General features: G+C 58.6%; 1 protein-coding gene across 2 annotated transcripts; it reads right to left on the minus strand.

Moving 5' to 3' along the window:
* Positions 1–304: 304 nt before the first annotated feature.
* RPS6KL1 (ribosomal protein S6 kinase like 1) lies at positions 305–8,518 on the minus strand. 2 transcript variants are annotated; one of them, XM_074909972.1, is made up of 10 exons: positions 8,087–8,518; positions 7,629–7,753; positions 6,704–6,796; positions 5,812–5,859; positions 4,924–5,056; positions 2,680–3,588; positions 1,774–1,863; positions 1,551–1,633; positions 1,163–1,258; positions 320–1,069 (listed from the first exon to the last, which is right to left on the minus strand). In XM_074909972.1, the coding sequence occupies exons 1-10, from the start codon at positions 8,322–8,324 to the stop codon at positions 959–961; spliced, it is 1,926 nt and encodes a 641-aa protein (XP_074766073.1). In that variant the 5' UTR covers positions 8,325–8,518; the 3' UTR covers positions 320–958. The 2 variants fall into 2 exon arrangements, with proteins under 2 accessions (XP_074766074.1, XP_074766073.1); XM_074909973.1 differs by lacking the exons at positions 1,774–1,863; positions 2,680–3,588 and having other exon boundaries at positions 305–1,069.
* Between the last annotated feature and the right edge of the window lie 569 nt (positions 8,519–9,087).

A 9,087-nucleotide genomic window follows, 5' to 3' on the forward strand; every position in this document is an offset into this window, starting at 1 on the left:
TTCATCCCTTTAAGCCCTCGCTGTTTGGTCAAGCACAGCAGGGCTGCTGTCCTGCCAGCAGAGAGGAGCAACCAGGCACAGGAGGCTGGAGCCAGAATGGGTAACAATGACAAAAGTCAAGGCTGGAGGAAAACACAGGCACTCTGGGCATTTTTCCCCACTCTGAGCTGCAGCTGTGTGGCCGTGCAGACCTGAGAGGCCAGGAGCCAGGCAGGGCACAAAGGCAGATGGCCAGGCACTCACTGCCACCTTCTTGGTTTTGGCTGCAGGATGCTGATAGCTGGTGGACAACACCAACCAGGGCTCCCAGCAGGTTTGAGAAATGGATCTGGGGCTCTCCCTCACTCAGCATGCTTGGCCCAGTCCTGGCTGGCCCAGACGAGAAACAAAAGGACACTTCTGCAAGTGATAGAGTGGTTTATTTTTTTCAGAGGGCTGTGGGGAAAAGAGCAGAGGGCTCCCTCCTGTCTCGCCTCCACAGCAGGTGTTACCCACACACACATGCAGTCAGGGATGGGCACAGACCCCGGGGCATGGGCACCAGCCAGCAGGGCCCAGAGGAGTTGCACTTGGAAGTCACAAAACATTACAGGGCAGGGGGTCACTGCAGTAGCAGCAGAGATAAAAAACACAGGGAGGGAGTCCCAGGGTGTGGTGCTAAGCTGAGCAAGGGATGTCCCAGAAGGGGAGCATGGTCTCACCCTGGGAGTGGGCACCTGGGCTCCCTTTCCCATGAGGGAGGACCTAGAGGAGAAGACAGCCTGGCCCAGACCACAGCCTCCTCTCGAAGATGCCAACAAACACAAGCAGAGACAGAACACCTCATGTGTAACCCTGCCCTGGGGCAGCCCTTGCAGGCAAACCTCCCCCAGCAGGCAGAGCTGCCTGTGCCACCTGGGGTCACAAGTGCCAGGGACAGTAGCTCTGTGCCCAGGTCCCCGGGGGAAGGACAGCCTGCCTAGCCCGCCAGCTTGTTCCATGGGATGGTGCTGAAGAAGGAGTGGGACTTCAGCTTCGCCATGCCACCTCCTCCAGAGCCCAAGCGCTGCTTTGGGTTGTACTGTAGGAGCTGCAGAGAAAGGGGATGGGACAGCAGGATGGAGAGATGGGGACACTAAAAAGCTACCCAAGCTGCCTTGCCCCATCCTCCCAAGCCCCTCACCTCGGTGAGCAGCGATGTGGCAGCCAGGCTGAGCCCCTCCGGCAGATGCAGCTGGGTGTGAGGTTGAATCCCTGAAGGGTGGTTTTGGGACAGTGGCTGCAGGAGGCAGAGGGTGATGGTGAGTGGAGGCACAGAGGAGGGTAGGACCACACTGCTGAGCCTTCATTGCCACACAACCGGAGCCCTGCACGGCAGGATTTAAAACCCGGGGTCCTGAACACCCACAGACCACACAGAGGCACTAGGAATCCCACACCTGAAGCAAGCTGACACAGCACTGAGGTGCCAGCAGGGCCAGGCACCCTCCCAGCCCTTGCATGCTCGGGACCCCTTGAACTACAGCATCACCTCCTCCCCCACCTCCTTGCACAACTCCTCTGCCTCTTACCACTCCTGTCAGCAACTCATACAAGAGAGAGCCAAAACTCCAGCAGTCAGCTGCTTCAGTGGGCTCCACAATCCCCCCTACTTCTGCGAAAAGAGCCAGAGGTGTTACAGCTGCAGGCAGGGAGCTGTACCATGCTGGACACATCTCACTGCCTGGAGAAGCCCCCTCCCCAGTCGGTGGTACTGGGCAGAGGGCAGCAGAAGGCAGGGGATGCGTCCCTCACCTGGGGCACTGTACAGTTCTTCTCGTGCCTGGCTGCAGTACTGGGGCTCCACCTCTGTCCACTGGCCAAAGAAGGTGAGACGGACGTGACCTGCCAAGCAGCACCAGAGTCAAAAGCAGGAAGGTTAGGACAAAGCTAGGGACTTTTGGTCAGAGCACAAAGCCAAGCCATATCCCTGCAACTGGGAACAGGCAGGGCACTGGGCCCCAGACATGCCCTGAATGCAGAAGCACTGTGAATCCCCCCAGCCTCCCAGTGCTTGCCCGAGATGCCCAGCAGGTACTTGCAGCTGGTGAGACTGGTTAGGTGGGCTCCAAGCTCACAGACCTCAGCACAGGCTGTAATGAGGGAAGAAGCAGATTACAAAGGGGAGAAGGTTAGCTTTCCCCTGGTAAAACTCTGCATTTTTCTTTTCCTAAGCAATTTGCACCTCTCCAGTTTGCCCCAGCGGCCACCTGAGCAGGGACTTGCCTTTGGCTTGCACTGACAGTGGAACCCATGGCTCAAAGGGATGGGATGGCTCCAGAATACCCCAGCAAGCAGTAACTACAAGCAGGGGAATACTGCAGTCCCACTAACCTCAGGCACAGTTCAGCTACCCTCAGCTTCCCCATGCTGGGATTTCCCAGGCAGCCAGCCCCAATGTGGGAGCAGGGGTAATGCATTCCTGTGGCTACAGGCCCTGATTCTCCCACTGCACAGCCATCGCTTGTAATAACTGCTTGGAAATCCCAAGTGAGACTGCACTTCCAGGCTCAGAAACATCCAAACCTCCCCAGACTCTCACCCTCCCCCAAAGCAAACTCAAGAAAGTCCACGTCTCCTGGAAACAGAGCAAATGGCAGTCTCCCAGCCAAGAAAGCCAACCACCTCCTCCTTGGGGCAGCAGCTTAGGGCACTACCTACCAGCTGCATCAAGCAGCAGGTTCCTGGGGTTGAGGTCCCGGCACAATACACCCTGTTGGTGAAGTCCCTCTAAGGCCAGGAGGATTTCTGCTGCCCACAGCTGCACCTGCTCCTCCTTCACAGCCCATGCTCTCCGGCCATGCCCACGGGAAGCCAAAGCCCTGTACTGTCCTGACGGTGGCTGCTCACTGAGCCAGCCACAGGTCAGGCTTGCTTCCTGTGAGGGCTCCCGCACCACTGGGTCAGGCCCACAGGGCTTGGCAGAGCTGGATGGGGCAACTTCTGCACGAAGCTGCCTCTGACCCAAGGTCAGGAGGGGCCAAGCCCAGGAGACCTCAGACACTTGCTGAGATGGCAGCTCCCCTGCCCCTGGCCGGCCCCCTCTCAGAGTCTTCGGTACAGAGACGGGCGTCTGGGGAAGCCTGGGGTCTTGTTGGGAGGCTGCTCTCTCTGATACGCAGCCCACAGTGCTGGCTAGAGTGTCCCAAGGGTAGACGGTCAGGCCCTGGCTGGTAAGGTGGCCGGGGCCTTTGGCTGATGCTGCTGGAACATGGTCCACAACGCCAGACACAGCCTGTGTCATGCTTAGGTCCTGCCCTCCAGTTGCAGCCCTTGTGCCGCCAGCAGGAGCCAGGCGAGGCTGGCAGTGGTTCCCTGAGCTGGGGTACGTGGGGTCGGGGGACTGCTCCCGAGGGGGCGAGGCATCAGTATTTCCCAATACTCGGTGGGTCATAGAGCCTGGGAGGCCACTGACTGTCCGTGCAGAGAAGATGGAGACTTGGCTGCTGGCCTGGGGGCTTCCCACGCTGTCCTCTCTGCCACGGTCCCGCAGGGCTTGAACGGTGTTTGAATCAGCAGAGCCCTGCTGGACACAGCACTTGGAGCGGAGGTGAGACCACAGTGTCTCCCCTGAAAAGCAGGGAGAAGAAGAGAAGTGATGGGGCAGAAAGCATCCCTGGTTCCCCCACTGTGGACACAGCCCATTCACACACAGGCCAAGGCCCACACACTGGGGACGTGATCGTTAATCTCCCCTGCAGCAAAGCTCTGGTCCATGCAGAATATTCCCCAGCCCTACAAGCACACCATGCTCAATGCCACACCTCCCCTGGGATGTAGCACACCAAAGGCTCATTCCCTCCTCCTTTAGCAGCCCTGCTCCCCATTCTGCAAAGTCTCCTTGATCCCAGCTCTGCCACTTCTATGTCACAGACCAGCCACATCTTCACACATGCCCCTGATCTCACCGCCATCCCTACTTTTCCCCAAAAGTCTGCCCTCCCTGTGTGACAGAGATGCCAGAGAGCTCCCACGGCACAGCACAGAACCTGTGGGTCAGAGATGAGCCAGAGCAGTGAGCCCTGGAGCCCACAGCACACTGCCAGGGCTTCCCAGCCTCACTACGTTCAGCTGCTGGCTGCTTTCTGCAAATTCATCCCACAGCAATGCACAAGGAGTTGAGGCTGTTCTCCAACACACATTAGCCTTCTTTTGTCATCGCTGGACTCCAGCTGCTGTTCCCTACGCATCCATTCAACTAGCAAAGAAGCTCCCTGGGACAAGCCTTGTCACACTTCAGCAGGATCTGGGACAAGCCTCAAATTTGCCTCCTTGTTGTACTCGAGCCCCAACATGCTCCCTGCCCTTTATGCCCCAAATTCTCCATCTCCTCTCTTTGGTCTGATCTCAAAATCCAGTGTGACCTTTTTTTGTAACCAAAAAATGTTTTATAAAGCTCTCATCAAAAGGTTGTTTTGTTCTACAACATCCAGGTGAACTACCTCACTTTGTTCTCCTTCTTCACCACCTTCCTGTCATTGTCAAACAATACCAGTAAAATGAAGGGGTTTTTCTTTTCAAGAGGCTGGACCACATCAACCTCTTTACCTCAAGGCATGGGTCCCTCCCATGGGACTCAGTGGTCGCTAAGGTTAGTTTCCGTATAACACCCCTACACACACAACCTCTTCCTCCTTGTAAGTCTCCACAGGCCCATTTGTAGGTTACTTCTCTGGTCAGCTTTTACTAAATCTCCAGAATCCCCCACACAGCTGAGCAGCTCCTTCCACAAAGTCTCCAAGCCCTTCTACCCACCACCCTTCTATGAAGACGATGGTTTGTGCTGTCACTGTAAAAAACAGTCCCAAAGCAGCAGGAGAAATGTATTTGAGATTTTAAAGAAAGGGAGGTTGGGGATAAGAGCAGGATGCTCCATGGATGGGAGGCAATGCTGATCCCACTCACCCTGCACATGCTCCAGGTGAAGGAAGATGGAGTCCTCACTCACATAGTAACACAACAGCTTGACCATGAAGGGGACCCCATGCGGGATGATGGTCTGTCGCTCACGGGTCTCAACATGGGATTTGGGGAGGCTCTGAGGAGGTACACGTAGACGGGTGTTACAGCATGATAGGGACTTGGACTCCTGCAACCTAGTACCTGGCAGGGCAAGAGGCCAGCCAGAAAGGTATCGTGTCGTCTGCCAAGCCCCATGGCTGCTCCCCTGCATCACCTGCAATGGAGCTCCCATCTGTGAAAACTTGCAGCTCACACTGAGAGGTCTGTCAGTCTTCAGCACCCCACTGTGATAAGGCAAGGCTCTCCAAAACTCTGCCAAGGCAGAGCACTCCCCACCTGCACTGGGGAACCCAGAGGACACTGCTGGTCCAGAGAAGTGGCCTTCCCCTGCAACTGCCTCCACGCCCTTCAGACGGGAACCTGACATCCCGGCCCCCTCTCCTCTCCCTTCTGGAATTGATGCTTCTCTCTCTCATGCCAGAGTCTCCTTGTCCAATTATTATTTTTTAGTTCCAGGGGCACTAGAAAATATCCCAAGACTTGTACTAAGCACATCTCACCCACAAGCTATTCCAGGGGTTGACCCAGATTAACATGGGTGGAAGGCTTGGCTTGCAGCATTACAAGGCAGAGAAAGAGATGACCAAGGAGAACCACTTCCCCTCTGATCACAGAAGATGGCTGAGGCTGAGTTTTACTAACAATGAGCTTCCTCCAATACCCCTGTGAGCTGCTATTTTTCGGTCCTCTCACCTGCCCCAGCTGCCTGCTTGGACAAGGAGGCTCTGGCATGACAGGGAAAAGCAGGCAGATGAAACTGAAAACACCCACCTTCAGTATAAAAGTCCCTCCAGTGGCCAGATCCTGGACGATCTGCACCTGAGAGCAGCAGATGCAGTATTGGTCAGAAATGGTGACTTCTCCCACCCCAACACACAGCCTGCAGGAATGACCCATGGGACAGAACTCTGGAACTGAAACATGCTCCCACCCAAGTAAAAGAGCTTGGTGGTGCTCAAACCCCTACTCTTGGAAGACAAAACATGGGTTATTAGCAATGGGACAGCCATGCAGCCAGGGTGTGGAAAGTTAATTAAACCAAGAGGTGACTCCCACACCATTTTTTCTTCCTCCACAAAGGAGGGGTTTGCGCTGCTCTTTCTGGGCTCTGTGGGGTGTGCTGGGCTGCCCACCTGGGCCTTGGCAGGCCAGGCGGACCACATCAGTCCTGACAAACTGAGATGTGTGAACAGCAGGGGAGAGCAATGTGCCAGTGCCTGCATGGAGATGGGAAGTCTGGCATCTTTGCTCCTAGATCATGAACGACCAATTAGTTTATTCATCCAGATAGCTTGTCTTCTGCTGAAGATAATCCATAGGAGTCCACCATCATGGTACCTAGGCATCAAGCACGATTCCATGCATGAGAAAGAACTGAATGCATCAACCTCCCTGTAAATATTTTGGGAGGTCTGATAAGCAAAAGTAGTGGGGACATTAACACATTTCCCAGCTAAGTCTGAAAGGGTCTGCATCCTCACCTGCAAGTTTTCCTTGGTGGGAATGGTGTGGATGGATACCCTCACACTTCTTGGTGGGTGCACTGGGGGCTGGCACCCCCATCCCAGCTGTCAGGACCCTCTAGCTTACACTCCCTTTGGTCCAGCCCCAACCTTCACACACCCCCCCCCCACACCCCCCCAGTTCCAGGTCAAGTCATTACCTTATCGATCACTCCTACAACCTTACAGCGTTTCAGGTTCTCCACTGCCGAGCTCAGCGTCCTGATCGGCCGGAAGCGCAGGCTGCTGTAACCCTGCAAGGCGGTGAGATAAGAGGATGAGGGACCGAGAGATGCCATGACAGAGAGTGGGAGAAGTCCCCACATTTTCCAGAGGAGGCAGCAATACTGCTGGGCTACTCAACATCTAGAGACAACTCTCCAACGGCTGTGGTTGATTCCTAACATCAGCTAGACCATTTTCTTGGCCAGCTCCTGGATTTCTGAAGTTTTCAGGGACAGCTTGCACCTGCAGCAGAGGTAAAATCACTCTAAAATTTGTACCTGGAGCGGGGCTGCTTCAACACTAACGGGACCTCTTCTACAGAAAGTAGTTGCCTTTATCCCCTCGCCCTTCTCACCAGGCCCTGACCCTGCCTTGCCTCACTCCCCTGCCCCCTCATTAACCACCTCCCTCCACAGTGCCACAAGCAGACATTGTCTTTCATTTCCATCCAAATGGGAACAATGACAGGGAAGATGACATTTTAAACATCTGACAAGGTAGTTCCTCCCAGTGGCTTCAGTCCCACCAAAAATGGCCATTTCCACTATGGTGGCAGCAAGCTAAACATACACACCTCAGGGGGGTCCTGGGAGAGCCCCAGGCAAGCTGGGCCCACCTCAGCTCTTCGACCCACCTCAGCTCTTCGACCCAGGCAGCGTGAAGGGCTGCCAGCTCCCTCACAGCCACCAGCATGCTGGGACGCTCTGCAGCTGATGCGTCTGCCATTTTCTCTACACCACCTGACTGTGGCATCTGGCAGAGGCAGTCGAGGAGGCTCACCGGGGCTGCTTTACGTGCGCGTCCCCCAGTGCCGCAGATCCGCTGCCATCCCGCCCGTGCCGCCCCGTGCCAGCGCCTCACCGTGGCGGTGGGGTTGCCACCCCCCGCAGCCCGCTGGAGGTGGCAGTCGAAGATTTCCTCCGCGCGCCTCAGGTACTGCGTGATCTTCCGCTTCACGGCCTCCCGACGCTCCTTGTTGGGGTCAACTGCGGTTGGCACAGAGGGCAGGCATGAGGCGCCTGCTACGCTCCCCGGAGGGGCGCGCTGGTCTCCCTGGCCGTGCTCCCCGGAGGGGTGCCCCGGACCCCTCACTGCTCTCCCGGAGAGATGTGCTGGTCCCCTCACCCTTCCCCCAGGAGGGGATGCGCTGGCCCCCCGGCTGCAGTCCCTGGAGGGATGCCCCGGTCCCCCCGGCCGTGCTCCCTGGCGGGCTGTCCCGGTTCCCCTGGCTGTGCTCCCTGGCGGGGTGCCCGGATCCCCCGGCCACACTTCCCGGAGAGATGCCCCGGCCCCCCGCGCTCCAGGGAGGCCCCACGCACCCTGCACGCCGCGGAGCAGCACGTCCACGCCGTTCTGGTAGTGGTTGAAGGCCTCCTCGTAGTCCTCGCTGACGTCCCGCTCCAGCGCCAGCCGCAGCTGCCGCGCCGCCTCCACCAGGTAGTCCCGCCGCCCGCCGCCCTCGGGGCCCGCCGGGGAGACGCGGCCCCGCAGCTGCCCCAGGTAGACGCGGGCCTGCGCCAGCGCCCGGGAGCAGGGCTCGGCCTCCGGCCGGCTCATGGCCCCGCACCGCCGCCCTGCGCCGCCGGGAGACGGGGAGCGGGGACGCGCGGGTGAGGCGCGGCGCGCCGCACGCCTCGGCCCTTTCGCCGGCCGGTGACCGGCATTGCCCCCCGGCCCCGGCCTCAGTCCCCGCCGGTCCCCCGCGGGCACGCACCTGCGCGCGCGCTGCCCGCAGCATCCCCCGGGGCGGCGGGGCGGGGCGGGGCGGGGCGGGGCGGGCCCGCGTGCCGCCGCCGCGCGCTCCCGGGGCGGCGGGGCTGCCGCGGCGGCGCTGATTGGCTGCGGATGAGATCATCACCCCCGCCCCCGCCCTTCCGCCGCGCGGGGCCGGACCGGGGGGTCCGGACCGGCGGGGGGGTGCCGCCGCCGCCCCCAGGCGGGCCCCTTTCCGCCCCGTTGACGCGCGGTTGCTCTGCTGGATTCATTACCGTCGTTATTCACCTTTAAGGGCCCTTAATTAATAACGCTGCCGTTCATTACGTACTGGATTTGCTGCCGTGTTTCCTCCCTCTTCTAACACGTCTTCGGCCGTGCTTTAACCCCCCTTTGCCTCTGCCTGCCCCTCGAAGGGAGCGCCCGTCCCCGCAGCCCCCTGCTGGCCCGGTTACCCCCCCGCCCCGCCCCGCCGGTCCCGGGGCACTGCCCTTTCTCATTTGCAGCCTGCAGGCGGGTGTCGTTGCCCCCTAGCCCTGGGCTCCCGACCGGCCCTTTTACCAACTCTTACTGACCCATTTGGTTTTACAAACTTATTTCAAATACA

This window comes from Athene noctua, chromosome 6 (assembly GCF_965140245.1).
Source record: "Athene noctua chromosome 6, bAthNoc1.hap1.1, whole genome shotgun sequence".
Classification (NCBI taxonomy): Eukaryota; Metazoa; Chordata; class Aves; order Strigiformes; family Strigidae; genus Athene; species Athene noctua.

Excerpts from the sequence above, each read along its gene's own strand:
- RPS6KL1 (XM_074909972.1), bottom strand. The coding sequence starts at position 8,324 with ATGAGCCGGCCGGAGGCCGAGCCCTGCTCCCGGGCGCTGGCGCAGGCC. Across the intron at positions 5,057-5,811 it reads GAGGGACTTTTATACTGAAG|AGCCTCCCCAAATCCCATGT; the intron begins GTGGGTGTTTTC and ends GTACCTCCTCAG. Across the intron at positions 1,259-1,550 it reads ATGAGTTGCTGACAGGAGTG|CCACTGTCCCAAAACCACCC; the intron begins GTAAGAGGCAGA and ends TGCCTCCTGCAG.